Source organism: Carettochelys insculpta, chromosome 14 (genome assembly GCF_033958435.1).
Source record: "Carettochelys insculpta isolate YL-2023 chromosome 14, ASM3395843v1, whole genome shotgun sequence".
In the NCBI taxonomy this organism is placed as follows: Eukaryota; Metazoa; Chordata; order Testudines; family Carettochelyidae; genus Carettochelys; species Carettochelys insculpta.
The window spans coordinates 26,268,372-26,294,106 of record NC_134150.1 but is presented as its reverse complement, the minus strand read 5'-3'; the positions used below and the strand labels follow the sequence as shown (position 1 = coordinate 26,294,106).

Below are 25,735 nucleotides of genomic sequence, written 5' to 3'. Positions count from 1 at the left end.
CCCAGCCCCCCAGCAGCCATCTCTCTGCTCTTCGCGACAGTAGACTTTTGTACAGGAATTAAACTGGGCTCTCCTGGCGTCCCCTCCCGCCGTTGTCACCCCGGGGCTGTCAAGCCACTCTAGGCCCGCTCGTTCTCCTCCCCGCCGGCAGGGGCCGCTGCCGGGGCAGCGGCCGCTTCGGTGCGGGCTGTGGCTCGTCGTTGTCCCAAGCGCGGCCCGGCGCTGAGGAGAGACTCAGCGAGTCGCTCCCCGCTCTCGCGCTGCCTCCCCCTCGCCATGTCCGTGCCGGTGTCGGGGCCCCTGCGCTGGGAGCTGGCGGAGGCCGTGTCCGGGGCTCGGCTGCTGGTGGTGGGAGCCGGCGGCATCGGCTGCGAGCTGCTCAAGAACCTGGTGCTCACGGGCTTCAGCAACATCGACGTGGTGCGGCCCGGGGCGGGGGCGAACTCCGGGCGGGGCGGGGGGCCGGGGCCGGGCGTGAGGAAAGCGGCTGCGGGGAGCTGAGCTGTGGGGGGCTGGGGAGCAGCAGCTCCTGGGGCGCGCGCGCGTGCGCCCCTCCCCCCTCATTGTCCTGGTGTTTTCAAACTGCTCCTGCCCGCCAAAGCTGCAGGGACCGGGGAGGGGCTGGGCCTCGGGGGCGGGCGGGAGGGAGACGAGAACCAAGTGGGTGGGGGAGGAGGCGCTGGCCTGGCGGCCTGGTCTGCGGGTGGGGGAGGGCAAAAAGAAACTGTGTGCGAACATAAATAACGGTCCGAGCGCGGGGACTCTCCTCCTCCTCCTGACATCCTGTGCAAGGCTGGGGTGCGCCTGGCGTACGGTAACGACTGGCTGTCTGGGGACTCCGGGAGGCTGGAGCGAGAGCTCTCGCTCTCCAGGAACTCAGAGGTGTGATCCGTGCGAAATAATTCCCTCGTCACATCTGCCCGGGAAGGCATCGCTGCCTGCCTGCTCCCTGCAGGGATTGCCCAGTCACATGGCGAAGGAGAAGCTTCGCTTTTCTGAGAGCTAGTAGGCAAAGCCTCGTGGGAAGCAGCACATCACGTTTGCCCCGTTTCAGCTGCTCCCTTAAACTTGTAGAAGAAAAGCCGTGTTAATTTTAGCTTAATGCTAGCTGTCTTCTAGCATAAATGTTACTGTCTTGTAGAGGCTGCTGTTGTAGTCTGCTGGGTGACAATGAAAGCAAAATACGTGGGTAGTGAAATGGTATTTTTAGGTACACAGTTGTAAAACTGTCAGTCTTGAAAGTCCAATCCTGATACATTCCTCGGGCTGTTGCTTTCACTTTTGTTTCCTAATGCTAATCTCTAAACTGGAGTATAGAAGAAGGGGCAAAAATGAGAAAAAGGACTGTTAGCGCTTCCTTTTGGGCAGAAAATATCTCCAAATCTGGTTTTCAGATTTTAATTCATTACAGTTACTTAATGCAGCTGCGAAGAACCATATTTTTTAAAAAGGCACATTTAGAGTGCAGGTCTTTGTTAGGTGCTGTCTTTATTTCCATCCATGTTTTGCCCCATCTGTCTTTGTCCATAAATAATGTTTGAAAATGTTGTGTGGTGAGCACAGATTTTCACTTTAGTTCTGAGAAGCTTTGTTCATATCCATACTTGCTTAACAAAGTAAGTGTCAGGGGGTAGCTCTGTTAGTCTCTATCCTCAAAACCGAGAAGTCCTGTTGCACCTTATAGACTAACGGAATTTTTTGGAGCATAAGCTCTTGTGTGCAGAAACCCACTTCCTCAGGTCTTAGGAACTTTTATCTGAAATCACGTTTTGCCACTTGGCAAGAGGTTTCCAGGCCTCTGGCCACATTCTCCTATGAGTACATTATTCTACTAGCAGTCTGTTTGTCATTGTGTTTTGGATGGAATTAACATTAAATACTACATCAGAAACCAAACCCAGAAAAGAGAACAAAGAACAGCATTTTTCTTCATTGAGAGGCATCTTATTTTGTTTTGTTCTCGATGTTGTCATTAGACTCCAGTTACCCCTGAAAAATAGCAAGTACTTTTGTTCCAAAGACTGCTATAGCTGCCTTGGAAACCAAGTATCAGAGGGGTAGCTACATTAGTCTGTATCTGCAAAAACAAAAATTCTTTGCCCATGAAAGCTTATGGTCCAAAATATCTGTTAGTTTATAAGGTGCCACAGGACTTCTTTTTGTTTTTGGAAAAATAAGGGTTTTAAGCCTTGTTTCTTGTAAGCAGAACACTTGGGCAGCCTTCCAGAAGAGATTCCGGTGCGGTTTGCCTGATTAGCCGAGCGCCCAGAGCCACCTCCAGTGGGCAGCATGTATTTTTATTGATGATGCATATACCTACGTGCCTTGGGGCACATAACAAAATTTATTCCGCACATGGAAGGAAAAAAATTAGAGGGAACACTGGTTATAAGCCAGGTAAACTGTCCATTGGTGTGTTTAGTATTTTGCTTGTGTCCCTCTTTTAGGATCCTGTCCAGCCCTATTAGCATAAATAGGGGTTAGATTAAGACCATAGTTCTGTTTTTCTTTCTTTCTTTGTTTCTTTCAACTATGAGAGAATGTATGAAAATGTGGCTCTGTGGGAAGGGGCTCAGGAGAAGACAAAGAGAATGAGAGCAAATTGGTGTATCGATCACTGCTGTGTCAATCCACTGTGGTGAATACGGGTACATAGGTACAAGTTCATCTAGAAAAAGAGGAATAGAAACTACTGCATATCTTAAATGTAACTGTGTTGATAATGGTTTCAGAGCTTTCACTTCTGCATCTTATATTTTAATTTTAACTTTAGCCTTAAATATAGCCATAGTATTTTTAAATGAATCAATAAAGTATACGGGGTGAGAAAACTGCATTTTATAAATATAGTTTCTGAGCAGTATTCTTGCTAATGTTCTTCATTTGCATATCACATTGCTAAATTTGCACATCATTTTGAACATATCCTAAAAGACAGCAGGATCAGAAATTGGCACTTTCCTGCTAACTAGCATGTACTTTTTTAATATGTGGTTGGAAGTGTGTGCATTTTTTATTTTCCCGAGGAATTTTTCTGGATTGTCTAACCCTCACCTCCTTAAATTGTGAAATGCATCTCAGCTCTTAACATTTCAGAACATATAGTCACAGTAAGTGCACAATCAGATGGCCAGTTAAATATGCATCTAACCACTTGTGTGTGCAGTTCCTGCAGCTGTCAGCGTGCAGATGTAGTAAGTGTACACATGCACAGATCAGAAAATTTAAGCTTTAATATCTGTGTACATCAATATATTCAGGTGTCCTGGTCAGTTATACTTAGTTATTTAAACATTTTAGAAGTAGATTTTATTAACTAAATTAATGATTCAAAGGGTTTGGTTTGATGCTTTGTGGTGATGATAATGATGTCAGGGTGAAAGGGTAGAAAGTGAAATGAAGCTGTTCAGAAATTGGTGACTTAACATAAATGTCAATTCACCAGCTAGACCAACTGGTTTTCACATTTTTGTTCATAAATGCACATAACTTCACTTGACAAATTGCAGTGGATCAGAAAATTGTGCTTTCTGAAGACAGTATGAAGAAACTACTCGATTTTAATGTTACATGCTCTACTTTTGGTCTGTTTAGTTTGCAAGTGTGAAATGGCTGCCTCTTGTGTACTTACAGATTGATCTGGATACTATTGATGTCAGCAACCTCAACAGGCAGTTTTTGTTTCAAAAGAAACATGTTGGGAGGTCAAAAGCACAGGTAAATAGAAAATTTTGAAGCTTACCTTTTCTAGTAAACATGTTTCATATTATGAATATAGTATTAAAAGTTATTGAACTACATAGGAGATGAATGTTGAAAATATCAGAATCATGTCATATAGCTTGTAGTATTCTTGTCCACATTCTAAAATAATTAATTGTTACTTCATACAGTAAACCCCAGTACTAATACAGTGTTTGCAGATTTGTAGGATCCTGAGTGAAAGGTAGAAACAGTGGATGACCAATTGTTTGTTCTTTTCCAGGTTGCCAAGGAAAGCGTGCTACAGTTTTACCCAGAAGCTAATATTATAGCTTATCATGACAGTATTATGAAGTATGTTTTTCTTAAATATTATTTAAATACTCATTATTGGGAATTTCTGTATGTTACATGGTTTTGTATCTCTACGTAAAACATAGCAGTGTTGGTATCTTGGAGATTTTATAAAATTAATAAATTTGAAAAATTAACTAATGTGAGGCTACAACAAACTGAGAGACTTGAGTTTGATTATGAACTTTTGAATTTTCTTTTAATGATATTTATTAAGTGTTTGTATCCAATTTTGTCCTTGTTTCAGTCATTGTTAAAGTTTCCTAGAACAGTGTTACTCAGCCTTTTTGATACTAGGGACCAGCCTTCTGCCTTCCAAATTATGTCAGGGAGATGACAGCTACTGGGAGGTCCACAAACTGCTAGTTGAGAAACACTTCTCAAACATTGAATTATATTAAGGCTTCAGGATCTAACTGGATAAATGTATAATTTTAATGTTTTCTAAAAGTATGTTTAGTGCTTAATAAAAACCAGAACATACTTTAATATGTATGAATTTTAATGTATTTGCGTAGTCTGCGTTTATACTGTACATGAGAAACACTCTTAAAATAATCATCTGACCCTACCTTTGTGTGTCAACAGTTAATTATATTTTTAAAGATGTTAACATCTTTAATGTATTAGATCAATAATTCAAAATGCATATTTTCCAGAAGCTGGAGTAATTCTAATGGTTTTATTTGTATTTTTCGAGTTCCTTCAAAACCATGTTTTATGTTGTGTTGATAAGGATGGAATGTGAAGATGTTAATTATGGACACACAGCTATTTAAATATTTATTAGCTTCACTCTTTTTCGTCATTGATAATATTTTAAAATAATATATTTTTCAAAGTATACTTCTCTTCTTCCGTCAACACCTTTTCTCTGCATTTAATAACATTGGAATTATTTCTAACTGGGTTACAAATCTTATAAACAGGTTAACAGTTATTGTTATAACTTTTACTGACGGAGCATCACTACAGTATTTAGTTTAGAATGTTAACTTGAGCATTAAACGATGCTGTAAAATGCATTTTATAGTTCAACCTTTTGTTCTGCTTTTCCTTTCTGGCAGCTGGACAATTTCTTTGCATGTTAAATTTGCCTCTTTCACTTCCAGACATTAATATTTTTCCCTTTTTCCACTGGATTTTTATGCATGTCATGCTGCTTGCAAGTTTTTTTTCATAGCTTTTAAAAGGGACCTTGTGCAATATGTAGTCCATTCTCCCCCATTGTGGTGGAAAGGATTTCTGTGTGAATCATAATTGTCAATATTGTCGGAAATCTTGAATGCTTATTGCTCTGTTAGCTAGTGCTCAGAGCTTGAAAGGAGAATTTTCAATATCCAACTCTGCTTTGGATCATGGGGTTATTGTTTTAAAGTTGAACTACAAGGGATATTTTCTATCTGACAATTTTATAAATTAACTGGCAGTAATAATAAAGAATGCTACTTGGTAAAAGTAGTTAAATAGTTTGTGGTTGTATATTTTGTTTGTTCATATATTGTTTTTACTTAGGAAAGAAATTTTTAGAAATGTTTAGAATGTGTTCAAGAGCTTTACTGGGTAATGAGTCTCCCTGCTTGTAAGAATAGGAGTCTCAATTATTATATCTCAGGCGAAGGGAAATTAAAACTAAATTTAGACAAAAAGTCCAAAATAACTTAAAACTTGGACCATTTTTAAACAAAAAAAATCATATCTTTAAAGTCCACTCTTTTGGAAGCTTGGAATAGCTTCCTTTTGGTAGTATAATGTTCTGATTCTTACTACTGGTGGATTGAGGAATATGTGACTTTAAATTGGGCCAAAGATGGGAGAATTGGTTAAACACAAGTAGTAAACTCAGCTTATGTCTGCAGTTTATCACACAGATATCGCTTCTGTTTTCATTGTGTATATAGGATTTCTGCTGTATCTTAATAACCAACAACCTTTTTTAATAGTCTGATTTTAATATTTTTTCTTTTCTACAGCCCTGACTATAATGTAGAATTCTTCCGGCAATTTACTTTGGTTATGAATGCTTTGGATAACAGAGGTAAGAGTTCCACTCTTTATGGCTTTGTTTCTGAGATGAAAGAAATGTGACCTGTACATACAAGGCAGAAGGCACAAATTACTGAGTTCTGATGTCAGTTCTCACATGAATGGTCTTTACAGTGTCAGGTAAGTCACTCAGCCTCTGTCTCTCTTTCCTCATCTGAGAAATGAGGCTTGTATTTACCTATTTCCTTAAACCATCTTTAAGGTGTACTTCATGATTAACTTCGAAAATGAATTGTGGTGTATATTGTAAGTGCTAAGAATGGTAGGTATGTCTACCCTTGATATATATACAGTAGTGCCTTGCTTAACATTGTAATTGTGTTCCTGAAAATTGCTATGTTAAGCAAATCAAATCTCCCCATTAGAAATAATGTAAAGAGAGTTGGGGTGGTAAGAATTAGGTTCTAGGGAAATTTTTTTTCAGCAGACAAAAGACAGTATATATATACACACTAGCAAGTTTTGCCAACAAAACTGATGGAATGTCCACACGCAAAATACATAACTCAGTATTTTTGCTAGCAGCGTTCTGCCTCTCAGCCATGAGGCATAATGCTGCTGTCAAAAGATTTTCTCAACAAAAAAGCTGTGTGGATGCTCTTGGGGGCCTTCTCTCAACAGACAGAGCATCCAGAGCAATGGGCAGCCATGTCTGCTGTGCTTCCGGGTGCCTGTTCTGTCAAGAGAGCAGCCACTCTGTCAACAGAATGGAGCACTCTTCCAGTTGGTTTTTGTGTGCGGCTGCACTGTCGACAGAAGTTTTTTTGGGAAATCTGTTCCGACAGTGACTTTTCTTGGCAGAGTGCCGTAGTGTAACCACAGAAGTACAGTATAACTATTAAACAATTTACTAATGTACACAGCAGTGGTGATTGCAAAGGTTGGTTGAGGTGGTAGAATCAGAGGGTAGAATATTTTCCAGGGAATGTCTTGCTAGTAAATATGAACTAGCACTTGGCTGAGCTCTCCAGGGTTAATGCTGTAGTTAATGAAACTTCACACTCTAAAAGCCAGCATGGACAAAGGCATGAGGGAGGGCAGTGGCGACAAACACTTCCCTACAGAAACGACATGATGGTGAACCCACACTGTTCTACTGGAGTGCATCACTTTTTCTTCAGGACAGGGCATGCGTAGCTGCATGTTGCCAAGGGGTGGGTGGGGGGAGAGAGTGTGTGTGTGTGAGAGAGAGAGAGATGCTGTGTGTGTGTGTGTGTGAAAGAGAGACAGACTGTGCATTGGATAGAGACAGATGCATATTACCTCTTCAAGTACACTCACTTTTAAATACAGTATTGTAGATTAGGAAGTTCATACTCAGGAACCTACAGCTGTAACCTTCTTTGTGGAGATGGGGTATACAGTGTAGGAGGCTTGATCTGGGGGAAGTAGGAGGACATCTCTCTCTGAGGCTCTTCGGACCAGCTCCGAGGCAGAGAGGAGGAGCAGCATGGCATGGGTGGAGGGGCAGCTGTACTGCAGCTGCCAGGCTGCAGACCTTACAGGGAACTTAGGGGAGCTGATGGAGAGGCTGTCAGTCTACCATGATTCCAAACCCCTACAGGGGTTTCTATTTTCCCAGAAAATCCTACAAGTGGTGGACACAGCGGGAAGCTAAACAACCTTGTAAGGGAGCACTGCACAAATTGGAGTGAGCATGTGCTCTAATAGATATGCAGTGAAACAGTGTTAACCAGGACAATGTTAAGTAAGGGGTTACTGTTCCTAACTACATTTTAATTGGAGGTTGTTATATTAAGAACAGTTGTTAAAGTATACTGTTAACTGAAGGATGATAGGAGCAAGGTGGGTGCATATGACAAAATGAGATAGATGTAGATATACATTATGCAGAAGGCTGGTCTCTAGCCTCTCCAAAGTCAAATGTTCTTTTTTTTTAGTTAATCCTGAATACTTTCTCCTCTAGCTGCACGTAACCATGTGAACAGGATGTGTCTGGCTGCTGATGTTCCTCTTATAGAGAGTGGAACTGCTGGCTACCTTGGACAAGTAACAGTTATCAAAAAGGTTAGTTGATACAACTTTTTGTGGTTTGGTACACTGATTGTCTAGCCTATGCTGCACAAAAGAATGGTCTTTGTTTACTGAGATATTGCTAATATTGTCACTTATTAATGACAAATACCTTTTCTGGAGTCATCACAGTGTAACCTAAGTAAATACTTAATTTTTCCTGAATCTGTAGGGAGTGACGGAGTGCTATGAATGTCATCCTAAACCAACTCAGAAGACTTTTCCAGGCTGCACAATTCGCAACACTCCATCAGAACCTATTCACTGCATTGTGTGGGCTAAGTATTTGTTCAAGTAAGTACACATATTTTAAATAGCTAGCACACCATGCACTGTCTTGTAATTTCTAAATGTATCGCCAGCAACAAAAAAGTAAATTAAAAATTATTTAACATCAACCTTTCTTTCCCACTTTTGAGTGGTATGCTGAAAACCTCTTGATAGCTTGCCCAACCTGTACAAGCTCCGAAGACAGACTGATATTTTAGCATCATTAAGAGAAATTGATAAAGAAAAAAAAGTTTCTTGGAAACATAGGTATGGGTTGATAGAGCATGTGTTTGCCTATTGCTTCGCTATAAATTATTTTGTGGGAAGCCAAGGTATATTTTCTACCATAATTACTTTATTGATTGAAAGAATTTGTTGACTGTTTACATGCACCAACATATTTTAGTATAAATAACAGGGATAGTCACAGTATTGTTGGAATTATATAAACAAGGAGAAAATTTAAGATAAAGTTGGCTTTGCAGCTCCTGCGTTTCTATTTAGAAAACAACGGTGCCATTTAGCTCTATGTTGTCTTGGTGAAAAGAACGTAGTTTAAGGTTAGATGTCACCTACAAGATCTTAGTTTGTCCTCAAGACTAAATTTCTGGGCTAGAAATTTATTATTAAAAAAGCTTCCTCTTCCTTTTGTGTTAACTGATTGATGACAGTAAAACTTTTAAGCTTTGAGGCAAAGGCAATATTCTTTCAACAGTCATCTGGAAAGCAACAAATGCTAACTTCCTATGTGCATTAGTTTGATTTTGGTTATAATCTGCATTACATGATAGATGAGTCTAGCTTCCTTTTGAGCCAAAACAGAGAGAGAGAAGTGAGTTGTGATATTTGCCTTTTGTTTCAGATGCAGGTTTCTAGTCGTAGGTTTGGCCGTCCTTTCAAGAGGATAGGTCATGCAGCCTTAAATCAAAATGGCCATGATATGAATGTTTTTATTGTAGAATTTTTCTGTTAATTGGAAAGATAAATAGCTCTGCTGCAGGATGGGACTAGTTAATTTCTCAAACCACGTTCATAAGAACTTTTCATTTGAATTCCATTATTCACTTTATTTCAGTTCTGTAGAGGTGTAGACTGGGCATTTTATTTTCTTGACCTCTAAGTGCTTATCACATTAGCCCGGGTACAATTTGAACTGTTGAACAGCTGTGTCCCTTGAATCCTCCAGCACAGGAATCACTGCTTCACTGTGCCCATCCATAATCTCCAGCATGTATATATCTCCTAGCTGTATTGCATGAGTGCTATGGCCAGCCACTCTTGACTTACACGTAACAGCAACATTAGGAACTTCCCAGTCCCAGACTTTTTGGCAGAAGTGTGCCCATTTCTAGGCAGCACAAGCTTATATAAAGTCCATCATATTATTAATAGAAAATGGTACACAAAAATCTTGTTATACCAAGTTAAGTTTCCTCAACACTTCATACCAAACATACTTGCTTAGGTAAAGCAAAACAAGTTTATTAATTATAGAAAGAAAGGTGAGGGGGAAAACCTACAAGTAATGAGGCATAAGAGTCAGAATTACTCACAAAGAAATGAAAGGCAAAAACACCACTGATACCTAACTTAATAAGGTGAGTGAATTCACAGCAAAAGATCTCTCTCACAACATGTCCTGGCACTCTTACTGTCTTAATTCTTTTCAGACAGGATTCTTCTCTCAATGCAAAGCTGTTCCTTTGTTCCTCAGGTGTTGTGGTTGCTGTGGCTAAAAAGAAAGGAGGAAGAACTTGGGGCTTCTGTTTCTAATTCTTATAATTTTTCTCATCTTTGAGAGTCATCTCCTGCTGGGGTTCAGGAAACAAAGTCAGTAGGGTCAGGAGCTTCCAGCTGTTTCTTTGCCAGCACATAAATTTCTTTCAAACCCTTTTTCCTGCCAAAAGAATGGCCACTTAACCAGGTGATGGTCTGTTAGATTTTGTTGACACCTGTTTGAGGCATCAGTTTGCCTTTTGTCTCTGAGGGACTGGCTTCCAACTACTTCTCCAGATTTTGAATATGTCTTAGTTATGTAATTTAGCAGAATATTATAACTTTGTGTACAATGCTGGCACATGTACAATAATCAACAAATTATTAGTTTTCAAGTGCTACCTTATCACGCATATTTTGTGTAAAATGTGTCATAATCTTGAAAAAGGAATGAACATAGTGCTTCCCACAGTCATGTTGTATGTGGCAGACTTTTTAAGGTTAGTCTGTTCATCTATCAAAGTATGCTCCCTTCTCATAATTTCAGAATAATTTTGGGGGTCCAATTATATTTGTTACATACCTCACACTTACAAGCTAGAGAAGCTCTGCGGAATTATCCCGTGGGGGCGTCTCACAGTATAAACACTGGACCATGGGTCAGCAACCTTTCTGAAGCAGAGTACCAAAATTTGACTTTTTGATCTGCATTAGCCTTGTAAACCCAGGGTTGTGAGTTCAGTCCATGAGGGGGCCTTTCAAGGTTCTGGGGTAGGTTGGGTTTAAAAAAAAAATCTGTGAACTATGGTGATAGATTCTGCTGTGAGTGCACGGAACTGCACTTGATGACCTCTCAAGGTCCCTTCTGGCTATATGAGATCTTTAGGTACGGTGATACTTATTAAAACCACCTAATAGTCCTACTTACAACAGCTTCATTAATAAACTAAGATGAAGAGCTGTGCTGTTTAGGTGGTGGTTGGTAGCATTAGTAGGTGGTGGTCTTTTATTAATCCACAGGTGGCATTGCTTTAAGCGAGCTACTGGCTGCCTGGGGGAAGTGGGGCGGAGCCTTGCATGCTGATGAGAATAAGCATACGTGCCGCTCTTCACACATGAGCCGGGGGTTGTCACCCCCTGCACTAGACAGTGCCATGTGAAATTTTCATAGCAAAACCTGAGACACTAAGATTTAACACAGCTGTAATAAACAAGTAGAATGAATTGGGATAAGTAAAGCTTTTCTTGTGTGCAGTTCTGGGCCTTTTCAAGAAAGATGTGGAAAAATTGGAGAAGGTCCAGAGAAGAGCAACAAGAATGATTAAAGGTCTAGAGAACATGAGCTACGAGGGAAGACTGAAAGAACTGGGTTTGTTTAGTTTAGAAAGAGAAGACTTAGAGGGGACATGGTAGCAGTTTTCAAGTACCTTAAAGAGGGTTAGGAGGAGGAGGAAGAAAAATTGTTCTCCTTGGCCTCTGAGGATAGGACAAGACTCAGTGGGCTTAAACTGCAATAAGAGAAGTTTAGATTAGACATTAGGAAAAACTTCCTAACTGTCAGGGTGGTTAAACACTGTAATAAATTACCTAGGGAGGTTGTGGAATCTCCATCACTGGAGATTTCTAAGAGCAGGTTAGATAGATACCTATTGGGATAGTCTAGACAGCACTTGGTTCTGCTGATAGGGCAGGGAACTGGACTCGATGACCTCTCGAGGTCCCTTCTAGTGTTTTATGATTGTTCATTTTTTGTGACAAGCTTTTAAAAAGCACATATAAGTAAGGAACTACTTACTTAGCAATTTTTATATGATGTTAATCTACTATTTTGGTTCTGTTTTTTAAATGCATAGTCAGTTGTTTGGTGAAGAAGATGCTGATCAGGAAGTATCCCCTGACAGAGCTGATCCTGAAGCTGCCTGTGAGTGACATAAATCAGTAACTTAATTGTATATCACATTTGTTAATCAGAATGCCCTATTATGTTTTACAGCTAGTTTTAATGTATTCATGTTGGTCTATTAAGAGATGATCCTGAGAATTGTCTGCTTTCCTTTCTCCATTTTGGATTCTTTAATAGGCCAAAAGACTGTAGCAGGAAAACCGTCTGAATGCTTCAGACAGGTGAATGTTCAGTTCTGTTCCTTAGATAGCTTTAGTTTATCCATGATGAAAAATATGTGTTGGGTCACAACTTGCTATTTTAAATTCAAAATCATAATCAACCATTTATTTTTTAGGGGAGCCAACAGAAGCAGAGGCCAGAGCAAGAGCATCTAATGAAGATGGTGATATTAAACGTGTTTCAACTAAGCAATGGGCTAAATCAACTGGCTATGATCCAGTTAAACTTTTCACTAAGGTAATTGTTTTGCTCATAAGTACTTTTATTTTGAAGTGTGTGCATTGCTGTAAACTGAAGCAAAAATTTTCAACTTCAGTGCTTAAAGCTACTAGTCAAATCTGTTTACTTAAAAAAATAATCATGATATGACAGTGAGAGTCGTTCTTGGTGTAGCATTGTGATCTTACCCTGCATACTCTTTTCCCTGTGTTCCAGGAGAGGAACAGTTAACTAGAGTAGAGTACTAGAGTAACAGCTAGCATTTCACCAGAGCAGTGACTAAATGATAGTCAAATTTACATTGGATTTAGTTATTTTTTAAAGAGAACAAATGAGAAACTATTCTTGGGCTACATGGCATGAGCAAATGCCACAGCTGTTCTTTGTGCTCTACATACAGTCAGGAGCAGAGAGGGTGCTGTTTCAGAGTCCATCACCAAACAGTTGCCCCAGTCTAGTGGACAGATGGTAGGAGCGAACATGATGACTGTAATATTAAGCAGTGAGAGCTGTTACCATAGTCCTTAGAATTAAGACAGACATTTAATTAGACATATAGGTAGAAGTGTCCTTCAGCACACGAACCCATGCTTCCAATGACTACTTCAGTTGTGTGTGTTTGCACTTGTGAGCATGTGTGGTATCATTATTCCCTTGACACTTTGTGAATGATAAAATATTTTGGGTGCCAAACACTGCTTATATCTACTTTATATGAAATAATTCAAGTTTTAGAAGGTATGGATCAGGAGCATCTTTCCCCTTTGTGCCTTCTTGAGGTGATGGGGAATTGTTATGTAATTTCAATCGCTGTGATGGCATCTACGCTAGCAAGTCCTTTCTAAATATTTTTCGAAAAAAAGGGGCTCTCTGGAGATATCCAGTGGAGCGTCTACACACGCAAAATGTTCTTTCAAAATTAAATTAAAAGAACACAGCACATCTTTTGAAAACACTATTCCACTCCCATTTTAGGAAGAGTGCCTTCGTTTGAAAGAAAACGTGTAGATGCTCTGCGGGCCCTCTCTTTTTTTTTTTTGAATTCAGAAGATCAGTCCTCACGTCACCTGGTTTTTTCAATCCCTGGCCCGTTCTTTCAAAGGAGCGGGGGCTGTGTGGATGCTCTCTTTCGAAAGAGCAGATCACTCTTTTGCATCTGCTTTTTTTGTGTGTGGACACACTCTTTTGAAATAAGTTCTTTCAGAAGAGATCTGGAAGGATTTCTTTTGAAAGATTACTGTAGTGTAGATGTAGCCTGTCTGAGCAAAGTGCTCTCCAATAGAGAGAACAAATTCTTAGTCTTAAAGTAGCTTTAAAAACAAAGTAAAACAAGGTACATACCTTTAGCTTTCTTTTGATTTTTTTCATCCTGTTTTCTAGCTTTTCAAAGATGATATCAGATATCTGTTGACAATGGATAAACTGTGGAAAAAAAGAAAACCTCCAGTGCCATTGGACTGGACCGAAGTACAAAATCAAGGTAATCTTTTTTTCTTTTATATTTCCTTTGTTCTTTTGTTTGTTCTGATATGGTATGTTTTAAGAATTCAACCATATAAAAGTGTATGCACTTCACATACCATTGTAACTGTTCAAAAATACTGATTTTGACATTGCTTGATTTTTTTTTAAGATTTGCTATTTCTTTGGAGAATGAAAATGCCTTTCTAAATTTGACTTGCATTTACTATCTCAGCTATTAAGTACACAGTTCTGTAGTTGTCATTTTAAAAGTACGTATTTCAGTTCTTCAGGTGAAGCATCATAGAATATACTGATATTCCCAGCTGTAACAACCAAGTGTTATTTAAACTACACTTCATTCTTGACAATAGAAGTGTCTCATACTGAGATTGTAGTCAGACTTTTTTTGGTGTCGGTATTAGTTACAGCAGTATTGATTTTTCAGCAATTGTGACTGATAGGAGTATACTACCATTTAGCTTTTGAAAATTCAGAAGTACAGATTGGTTATACATATTTCAGCTCCTGTAATTTGTGGATTCTAATTGCATTTTCTAAATGGAGTACAATTTTACTAACATTGGCCAATCTGACATCTTTAAAGACTTTTATGCAATTCCCAGATATTTATGATTTTAACTTTTTTCACTTTCAAGAGAAAAACACACCTGATCAACAGAATGACTCCTCCCTAGGCCTGAAAGACCAACAAGTTCTGGATGTCAAGAGCTATGCACGTCTGTTTTCAAAGAGTGTTGAAACTCTGAGAGATCACCTAGCTGAAAAGGGTGATGGAGCTGAGCTTATATGGGATAAGGTTAGTTCAGAAAATGTATAGAACTGGTTATATGCTAAATAAATGTGCCAATCAATCAATAAAGGCTTCGTTTGGTCCTAGAATAGTATATCTAGGAACACAACATAGGTCTGGCTATTCATGTGGACGCATGTTTGTACTTAGCCTTTATACCTTAGGAGGATGCAGGGCCGCTGTACATATTCTCTCTTTACTCATACTGACCCACAGTCTAGGACCTTGTCCTCTTTCTTTCACCCTAAATGGAGGGGCGGTGGCTATAAAAGAGCAATGGATTTACTCATGTCACACAGTTCTCAGAAGGAGCAAGTATTTGGAAGCAAAATAATTACTTTTAAGAATTTACGTATCTGCTAGAGCAGTGTGGTGCATATTTTTACTTTGTTAGTCAGGAGAAATGTATTGGCCTAACAGAAGTAGTTTCAGTTAAGGGGATTACCTGCCATATCTCTCGTATCCTGGGACCCATATGGCTACAACATCACAGTAAAAACAATGCACTATCCATTAAATTCCTCTCCAGTATACACCAGTATAGTTACCTGTATAGAGGCAGGGATCAAGCCAATTGCTGTGTAAGGCTAGTTCAAAACTCTTAACTATAGACATTGGATATAAACAATTTCTTTGTTAATGCAAATTGGGAAGAGGAGCTGATCTGGTTTTTATCAAAAATAATGTGGTCTTGTCTGTGAGCTCTGATTATCTGAGTTGACATGAAGAATGGAGAGGTTTTTTAAAAATGACTGCACCACACTTGAAGCACTGGGGGTTGTTGTCTGACTTATCAGAGGAGGCCACTCACTGAGACGTCTTCATACTTGGTCAGTGTGAGGATATTAACCCAGGTAACCAGAAGGACTATTTATAGCAACGCCGGTACAGGAAAAGCTGTCTTTTATCTGCACCGACTGGAGAAGCAGTCATCCAAAGAGGTAGTTAAATACCATGTCTGGTCATGATCTGCTATGGGCATTACAGTAGTCACTCATTTCTTTGGGGGTGGGAAAATAGTTTCCCCCTCACTGCCAAATTGGTCCAGACAAGGTCTTTTTTTGGCCTTCCCCATGGCTTGTTGGGGGCAGAAATCCTGCTGCTAGGACCTTGCCCCTAGGGATGTTAGTAGTTAATTGGTAAGCCTCACCCTAAACAGATGAGGCTTACAGGATGTGGTTAACCAGTGGAGGCTGGAGCCTGCCATGGGTAGGAGGCTACATCAGTTCTGCAGGGTCCCTGGCCATTCCCCATCCTCATTTAATCAGTTAACTGGTTAAACTTAACTTTTAAAGGGTTAACTAATTAAATGGGATTTTTACATTCTTACTTGCCCCCTCCCTCCTGAATGAAGGAGGAGAGGGCTAAAAAGGAGCAATGATATTGCAACTCATGATGTAAGCTTGGGACAGTTGTCTCATGGAGGTGCTCCTCCATAGGGAAGGGATGCAGTGATCAGATAAAATTGGTAAGAAGCTTAAGGGAGGTACTCCTTAAAGTTGTACAAAGAAGGGCAGGGGTTCGGGACTCTTATAGTAATGTCAATATAACATAATGAAACAAAATAAAAATGTTATTTCATTCACCTTGTCTCTCTGATAGCCTGCATCTAACAAAGGTATAATTGCATAGCATGCAATAAAGTACAAGCACAGATTTTTTTTAAAAGTAACAGTTATTCATCAGTAAATAAATCACATAAAATATTAATTGGAAATACAGTTTTATTAAAAGGAAATCCCACTAAAGTGCTGATCCTGCAAGCTGCTATACATCCCCTTGCCTTTTGTGCCTGGGTAGAGCAGCTTGTATGATCAGGATAGTCATTTAACCATCAAGCCATGATTTCAAGATTGTTTCCTTTACAGCTTAAAAAATCCAACACCAAATACAGGAAAGTTCTTTGTACTGTATTTTAGGGACTTACCATACTAAATCATTTGATAAAAGTAGAATCCTAAATTCCTGGCTTGGCTGTGAGGTGAAGAAGAAAGATACACAGGTATGCAATGAAAAATAAAGGTGACTGATGAATGGTCACAGGTTTGGAAATGAGTATTTTCTGAATTCTTATCCTAGCTCTCTTGTGTAGTGCTAGGCAAGTCACCTCACCTGCCTTTTCTCAGTCTTACTGGAGATAAGACATTTATCTTTCAGGGCTACTGTATGGATTAATGTCTAGAAGTTGCTTTGAACATTTAAAGCATTATGTAAATAATTTACAGAATGAAAATAAAGTTCTACACTGTCTAAAAGTTGAAACAATACTGTTTGAAAGAAGAAATGCTTTAATTTGAAGTAATTTATTAGATCAATCAAATTGTTTGTATTCATGATGATAGAATTTTGCAAACATTTCTTCCAATTTAAAATATACTCTGAAATGTTTTGTTAAATTTGTTGGCAGGATGACCCATCTGCAATGGATTTTGTTACATCTGCTGCAAACCTCAGGATGCACATTTTCAGTATGAATATGAAGAGCAGATTTGATATCAAGTGTAAGAATAAAATTATTAATGACTTCATTAAATAAAGTATTTTTCTCTAGTATATTTTTAAAGGTTCATTCACTGGAAATATGTTTTGTTTTTTTTCTTCCAGCAATGGCAGGAAATATTATCCCTGCTATAGCTACAACTAATGCAGTGATAGCTGGTTTGATAGTGCTGGAAGGTTTGAAGATTTTATCCGGACAAATAGACCAATGTAGAACGGTAAGTGATACAACATTTTTGTTTTTGTTTTGAAATTATACCTTAAAAATTTGACTCTTATATTTTTGCCCTTTTCTTCCTCAAAGATTTTTCTGAACAAACAACCAAATCCAAGAAAGAAGCTGCTTGTTCCTTGTGCATTGGATCCTCCAAATCCCAATTGTTATGTGTGTGCAAGTAAACCAGAAGTGACAGTGAAACTTAATGTACACAAGGTTACTGTGTTGACATTACAGGATAAGGTAAAGACTGTTAAACCTTAACTGTAATTTGTTTACTTAGACTTTGTTCTGTTTCACTTTAAATATTAATATCTGAGGTTAAGTACACTGATTGTACTTCAGATTTTCATTAAAATATTAACTCATTTTATTAAGGGTCTTGTGGTTCCGGTTGTGAGGTAACTTAATATGATTAGATGAATAAAGATCAATTTTTAGTAGGCTTTAAATACAAATGCCTCACAAGACATCAGAAAGATTTAAATAATCTTAGTTTAAGTGGAAATGCTATTTATTTCCTGCATAACTAGTCTTAATATAAAGGTGTTCATTATTTGTCATTTTTGTCCTTTCAGATAGTGAAAGAGAAATTTGCTATGGTAGCACCAGATGTACAGATAGATGATGGAAAAGGGACTATTCTCATATCTTCAGAGGAGGGAGAAACAGAAGGTATGTCCATACTAGCTTTCTGGTTCATTTGAAACTGTACTGGAGTCCAGACAGCCTAGTGTAGTATTGTTTTAAACTCTTTATTAGTAATCCTATAAGTTATGCACAAATGTATTAAGAGATATTAAGGGTTAAGTTGGATACAGAGGGACCAAGAATCTGAATCAAAATATTCCTGTGTTCCCTTAGGCTACGTTTACATTATAGTCTGCTTTGGGAAGCAGAATGCAAATGAGTGAGATTGTAAATGCAGATGAGGCATGGATTTACATAGTTCATGCCTCATTTGCATATTATCACAGCATCTGGCTTCCAGAAGAGTGTTTTCCAGAAGCAAAAACAGCCACGTAGACAGGGTTCCTTCAAAAATAAACCCCATTTTTGAAAGAACCCTTCTTCGAGAACCAAAATCGGAAGATGGGTTCTTTAAAAATCGGCATTTGTTTTTGAAGGAACCCTGTCTACACGGCTGTTTTTTGCTTCCAGAAAGAGTCTTCTGGAAGTGCGATTGTGCAAGAATATGCAAATGAGTCACAATATATGTTAAATATGCGCCTCATCTGCATTTCCGATCTCGCTCATTTGCTTTCTGCTTCTGAAAGCAGACTGCAGTGTAGATGTAGCCTTTTTGTTCTGTTATGCCAAGTTATTGGAAAGATCATAGGGGTTACAATGCACAGAAAAAAATGACATGAAAATGGTTGAGATGACTGTGAAGCATCTGGCTTTTTTTAAACTTGACCTATCAAACAATGTAACTTTTTTAAGTAATTTATAATAGAGTTAACATTTCATTTGAAGTAAATCCAGTTTACTTTATTCTTGTTTTCTTACAGTGAATTTCTTGTTTTAAAATACAAGCTCCTGTTTGTTGAAGTACTGATACTATTACTGTATTTATTGTAAAAGTTCTGTCAAATATTCTACTATTTTCATAGCAAATAACCACAGAAAGTTATCTGAATTTGGAATTCGGAATGGCTCTCGGCTACAGGCAGATGATTTCTTGCAGGACTATACTCTGTTAATCAATGTGCTTCATAGGTAAGATTTTGAACCATTTGTTTTCTTACATATAATACATATTCTGTAGAATAGTTCTAAGGTGAATTTTAAACACACAAGTTTAAAACATTAAACAACTTAAAATAATATGAAAACTTTGGTAGGGCATATTTGCCTTGTTGAATTGAAATAACAGACAATTTCATTGCAAGAGTAGAAACTTACAGAGATCTTTGTTTAATTAAGTTATGTCATGATATACAAACAAGTGCAATGTATGTTCAAAATGAGTACAGTTGATGCATTTCAAAGGAGAAAAGAATTACAGCTTTCTGGACTATTTTATTAAAAACTACTAAATGGAAGATTGATGAGTACTTTATAATCAGAATTAGGCAGGGGATGTCAAGATCTGGCCCACCCCTGTGCCAGGAACAGAGCCACTGAAAGTGGCTAGCTGCTCCCTGTGACACTCTGTTCTGCAGTGGATAGGGGAGGGTCTTTACTCACTGACCCCATCTCCAGCAAAATCTTTGAGCTCCCTTTGATTGTTTCTGGTCAATAGGATCTGAGAGATTTTGCTGGGGCAGAGACATCGCACAAAAGACTCCCACATGGCAGAGAGCCATATGGAGTGATCTAGTACTGCTAGCAAGCCTGGAAGCTTGCCTGACAGTGCTGCTGGCCAGGAGCTGCTTAGGTAATTGTCTCCTGGCTGCAGCCTGCCTCTACATTCCCTCCTCAGGCTTCCTCACCCTTCCTCAGGCCAGAATCCTCTCTTGCGCCCTTATTCCCTTCAGGACCCTGCACCCCAATCCCTTGTTCCAGGTCACAACCCCCTCCTTCACTGAAATTCTCTCTGACGCCCCACTCTCTCCTGCACCCCAGTCCCCTACCCCAAACTCCCTTCTGCACCCAACCTCAGTCCCAGACCCTGCACCCCGTCCATGGAAAAGTGCGGCTCTTGACCACTTACAAAATCTTGTCGTGGCCCCCATCAAAAATTATTGCCCGTGTCTGGAGTAAGGGGTTGCAAGTTTGGTGCTCAAAAATCAGTAGCCAGTTAAAAATTTGGGCCTGTGTTTTTGAGTATACAGAAGGCTCCTAAAACTAAGGTAAATACAGTTGTGTGGTGGGGAAGCTGAGTAAATTATTTGCATTCTCATTAACTGGATTCAGGCTGTCTGCATTTGCGATGAACACAGAAAAAATGGGCATTTAAATTGACGGAACCTGTTAGGAACAAAGTTCAAATGACTGTTCCCATAGTGTTGTTCGTTCTCCAACAGGCTATTGAAGCAAGGTGTATGTGTGAATTCAAAAAACAGCTTTTCTGTTTGTTATCCTTGTGTGATAATTACATGTTGGTCTCTTGGTAGTGGTGTCAGATGTGTGGCTTTGTTCATGAAACGACCAATGTAAATGTTAGCATGTTTGATTAAAGCATATGGGTTTCTCCATAGTGAAGATCTAGAAAAAGATGTAGAATTTGAAGTTGTTGGAGATGCTCCTGAAAAAGTCGGTCCCAAACCATCAGAACCAATTTCTAAGAACATTACCAATGGTAGTGATGATGGTGCACAGCCGTCAACTTCAACAGGTAAAAATAATTATGAAATTGAGTTAAATAGCTCTCTTTACAAGAAAGCTACCTGTTTGTGCACTAAATTCTGCTATATATATTTTAGAGAGTTTGTCTGTTTGATGAAGAACTCTTTCTAAACAGTAAGAGCTGGGACCACCAAATTTGGTATACAGCTGCTTCTTGTCATAACTTAAGGCAAAATAAGGGTTTGGTTGTGAAAGCAAACAGGATGTTCCTGGAATGTGATTGCTTTTCATAAAACCAAACAGAAAAGAGGGAATCACCAAATCATGTACAGTCCTCAAAATTGACATAGCTGAGTGAATGTGGAAAAAGATTGAACCAAGAAGACCCAGAATAATAGGATGAAGCTGGAAATAGGATTGCTTCTCAGTAAATCTGACAGAAAAGAGAGAAAAGAGAAATATGGAGTAGTTCTCTGTTTTGGCACAGGTAAATCAACGCTTAAGGTTTGAGAATGAGAAGAAAATGTTATTGGAAACCAAATGACTGTATCCCTTTCTGTTAAAACCCAGTAAATATTGAGATACTAGGGATTAAAGAAAAAATTCACTTGATGGAATTCCCATTTTAAAAAATAGACATAAAATATGGAAAATTAAAAAAAATCCCTTTTTTTAAGAAATCTTAAATAAAAAATTAACTTTGTAAAAATAACACTATTTTTGAAAAATATAGGCATTTAAATCAAGTACCTTTTCCTTTTTATTTAAAAAAAATAATTGCATTAAGGACCAGAGCAGTGGGTAAATTTTCTAGTTAAAACATAAAGTATCCTTTACAAGATAACTACTAAGTCAGTTTTTCTAATGTGAAAAGGCAGTCGCCCCAAATTGCCTATTATGAAGGTATCTTGTCTGTATATAACATATAAATAGTAAAAATGCGCCTTTGAGATTCAGTAGAAAATTAATATTTTATCTTAAATGCAAATTTTTAAAAATCTAAGTTATTTGAATAGTTTTTCTTAAAAGGAAGATGTTTAACTGCAAAGAATTTTGTAGACATAGAGCAGATAAAGGAATAGTGTAATTTGCATTGATTGTTTAAAATAGGCTTGGTGATTTTCATCAGCAGATCTTAAAACACTTGTATTATCCCCACTTTACAGATGGGGAAGCTGCAGTATGGGGTGGGATCTTATTTTTCCCAGGTCAGCCAGTAGTCAGCAGTGCCAGGATTGGATGTAAAACTAAGTCCAGTGTTTTAGGCAATAGGACATACCTGCCATCTTTTCCCCATTTTAAGCAAAATATGGTGAGAGCAATATGCTAACCAGAACAATATCAATACCTTCTCCCTCAGGTTTAGAATGTCTGGCTGTGAAGGTACCCTAAATGGTTTAAGAAATAAAATCTGAGTTAAAATATTTGAAGCTTCCTATTATGCGCTCAGAGGTAGTACAGATTATATGAAAATGAAATCTTATGTGTAGAAAACACAGATTTTCAGTTGATAGTTTTTTGGGAAGTTTGGTTTTTTTGTTTTTTTGCTTTTTTTGTGGTTTTACTCAAAATATGTGCAGAAAAAAAGAGGTCACTTTCCATGCCGCTCACTTTATCACTTTTTCTAAATTGATACAAAGCATTAGAGTATGGTCAGAATTTGTTCAAATTGAGATGGAGGCAATTTTTATAAATATTCCAAAGAAGTTTCTACAGTATACACACACAGAAAATAGTATTCTTAAAAGGTAAATGTACTTTCTTAATGTGTTCTTTCTGTTCTCTTCCTTACATCTCCTTTTATCATCTTTTAATTTTTTAAGCTTCCCATCTATTCTTTTTCTCTTTTCCTAGTTCTTTTTCACTCTTATGGAATATGACTGTTAGTACAGTAAACTCTTTCATATCCAGCGTCCCTGGGACTGGGAGGTTACCAGACATTCATATATTCTGGATAATAGTGAGTTATATCTATCAACGCAGAACACTAAAGAAAAACAAGATTAGATATTAAGAAACAAACAAAAATGTATGCAGAGTACTTTATTTACCAACAGTAGTATTGCACACTGTCAACTTATACTGTATTTTCTGTAATTATTTGTATTTACTTTCGCTATACTGTGTATATGGAAAACGTAACTAAAATTTACTTATGGTTAAGATCCCAGTTGTTTTGAGAGTTCTGTATGATAGAATGCAGGATATGAAAGAGTTTACTGTAGAAGTTCTAGTTCATTCACTGAGGCTACAACTGGAGTTTTGTCAACAAAAATCAGGGAGCACCTACACACACAATGTGTTTTGTCCACAAACGATTGATAAAAGAGCTGCGTAGATGCTCCGGGGGCCCTTTAGTCAACAGAGCAGATCAAAAGATCGATCTGCTTTTATGCGTACATCTGATGTGTCAACAGAATTTTTGTTGGAACATCTCGTCTCCCAGTAACATCTGTAGACAGATGCTTCTAGCATAGAAATAGACTAAGAGTAAAAGTTGGATTAGGACTTAAATATGTACGTTCTAAACTTAAAACACCTGTACATAGGGCGCACATACATTTCATACTGAATTTGCATATGCACAGAGATCTTGCCAATTAACCCTTATCCCAGCCAGAAAGTTCTGGGAGTTCAGGAGTGGGAATGGCTTATCGAGAGCCGTGACTGTTTTTGGCATTGACTGTGTTTTTCTGGTTTTGTGGTAAATGAAATAGTCAGTTTTGAGTACACCAATTGATTTTTTTTTTTAAAGCTCCAGATCAAGATGATGTATTGATCGTTGATTCTGATGATGAAGGTCCTTCGAGCAATACTGATGATGTGGAAAATAAAAACCTCAAGAGAAAACTAGAAGACCGAGAGCATGTCAGTACAAAGAGAATGCGTACAGACCAGACAGAAGAGCAAGATGATATAATAGCACTAGACTGAGTGCAAATAACGAATGATAGAATGATCTAGATAATGTGATAAGATGTTTCTTTGGGGTGTGTTAAATGTCCAGAACTAGACTATTATTATTGCCTTTGTTCCCAGGCAGATTCATGCCCTGGCTTAGACAATTTGTTTCCATTTCTCTTCATGGTAAAACACTAATTTCAATAGAATCGTAGAAGTTTTCCAATATGCTATATTAAATGTAGTAGAAATTTAGTTTATAAATACTTAAACATAAGTATTTCCTTAAACAGTCATGAAAACAAAGCATGTTATTTTTATGTAAATACATTTAGATATAATTCATTAGGACAAAAACTACTCTTATTTAGTAAAGGGTCATCATTTGAAGCCCAGATTTATAAATACTAGATTTTTATTTTGGCTAGACAAAAATATTTTAGCCTAGATCTAACCATTTTTCACACCCTCAAATAATCTGAGATCAGATTCTTTGAAAACAGAGAAATATAAAGTGCCATGTTTAAATTCTGATCTTAAACATCAACTGGCACTGTGTACATTATTGTAAAACATTGTTAATTTACTCAAGTTTTTCAGCACGTACTGCCTGGTATGTCAATGTAAGAAGCAAATTTTGTGTATTGTTACAGTTTCAGGTTATTTATATTTGATGTTTTGTAAAACTCAAATACTACTACTATACTGTACATCTCATGGACCAAATAAATGACATCTGAAATACTTGCTATATCAGTTTGCACAGTCCAAGTTTATGTGGAATTCTGGGATATTTTGCAATGTACACGGTCTTCAGAAATTAATACTGTGCTATTTTCACTTTTAAAACATCTCACAGTACGGAATTTAAAATTTCATTTGAAGTGGAAGAGGAATTTTTTAATAAAACTTATATGTCAGTATTTTTTCCTGGACAATCAATTATTATACTATTCAGTATGAGCATGCAAACCACCTTCCTCCAGATTGTAATTGCCAGTGGACAGTGCCACTTTATGGCACTTGTCTTCATGAGGTTCATTAGATTACACTAGATCTACAGTTGTTACAGATTTCTTAATAACAAGAAATTCTGTAATTCAGTTTGGTATTTGAAAAAAACTGCTGTGTGAGAAATATGTAAGTTTTGGAACAATATTTTGAAAGTATTACATTTTTGTTTATTTCAGCAGGACCCAGAGTTCACAATATGTCTGCAACATATTTCAACTTAAGGTGAAGATTTTGCACCTAAATCAGGATTACTATTATTTTATCAATGTTATTTTCAGAATGGAAGCCCCTCAATCTTACGGAATCACTACTGTTTGCTTTAGTATGTCTAGTGTTAGCCCTATGGAGGCAATAAAATTGACTAAATGAGTTCTATTATTGTGGCTTGTACACCAACAGAATTTTAAGTGAAATTCTTTGCAGAATCTATTGATTATGATGCATAATACAGAAATAACAATACTTAATGTTCAGATTCCTCATGGAATGTCCAGGCTCTGGCATCTACATAAGCTACTTTTTCAGTTGTAAACAAAGCACATGGCATAGATACTAACAAGACAAAGTACAGGATTCCACAGTTCTGTATTTAGTCTCTTCAAATTATAACTTTTGGTATAAGACTGGTTTCTCAATTCAGATTTCCAAATATGAAATTACAGGTCTAGACGCTTAGTCTTTTGTTGACAGAACAGGCTTTGATGCCGAGTTGAAAATGAATACGTGATCCAAAGGAGTTTTTAATCATGCCAAAATTGGATCAATTTTAAAAGGGAAGTGGCACTGACAAAGGACTGATGTTCTTGCTGTTTTGCTTCTGCACCTTTCGGGGGGAGGGGAAGAGGGACTTGGGGATTCAAGTACAAGAGATTGGATAATGTATCTTTGCAGCCTTTTTTTAAAATAATCTGTAGTCTGTCATGAATACACGTTCAGATGTAAAGCTTCCTTTACTAACCTTTGTGTTATTTCCAGAAAATTAAGGCAAATGCACTTTCTTTTTTTAAGTTTCGTGTGTGTGTGTGTCAAGAAACTTTATGGCTGGAATCACTTGTGATCCATATATTAGAGTTTTGCTATCATGTCCCAATCAGAAACTCATACCATCTAGGTTGAAAGATGCTGTAATCTT

The 25,735-nt window shown here is 37.9% G+C and overlaps 1 protein-coding gene across 1 annotated transcript; it reads left to right on the top strand.

Annotated features, from left to right (window-relative positions):
- Positions 1-226: 226 nt before the first annotated feature.
- UBA2 (ubiquitin like modifier activating enzyme 2) lies at positions 227-25,383 on the top strand. Its single transcript, XM_075008476.1, has 17 exons — positions 227-420; positions 3,634-3,717; positions 3,986-4,056; positions 6,030-6,094; positions 8,030-8,130; positions 8,309-8,430; positions 11,976-12,043; positions 12,363-12,484; positions 13,847-13,946; positions 14,587-14,747; positions 17,149-17,242; positions 17,346-17,458; positions 17,545-17,700; positions 18,036-18,132; positions 19,071-19,176; positions 20,601-20,737; positions 23,444-25,383. The coding sequence occupies exons 1-17, from the start codon at positions 277-279 to the stop codon at positions 23,620-23,622; spliced, it is 1,920 nt and encodes a 639-aa protein (XP_074864577.1). The 5' UTR covers positions 227-276; the 3' UTR covers positions 23,623-25,383.
- Positions 25,384-25,735: the final 352 nt, after the last annotated feature.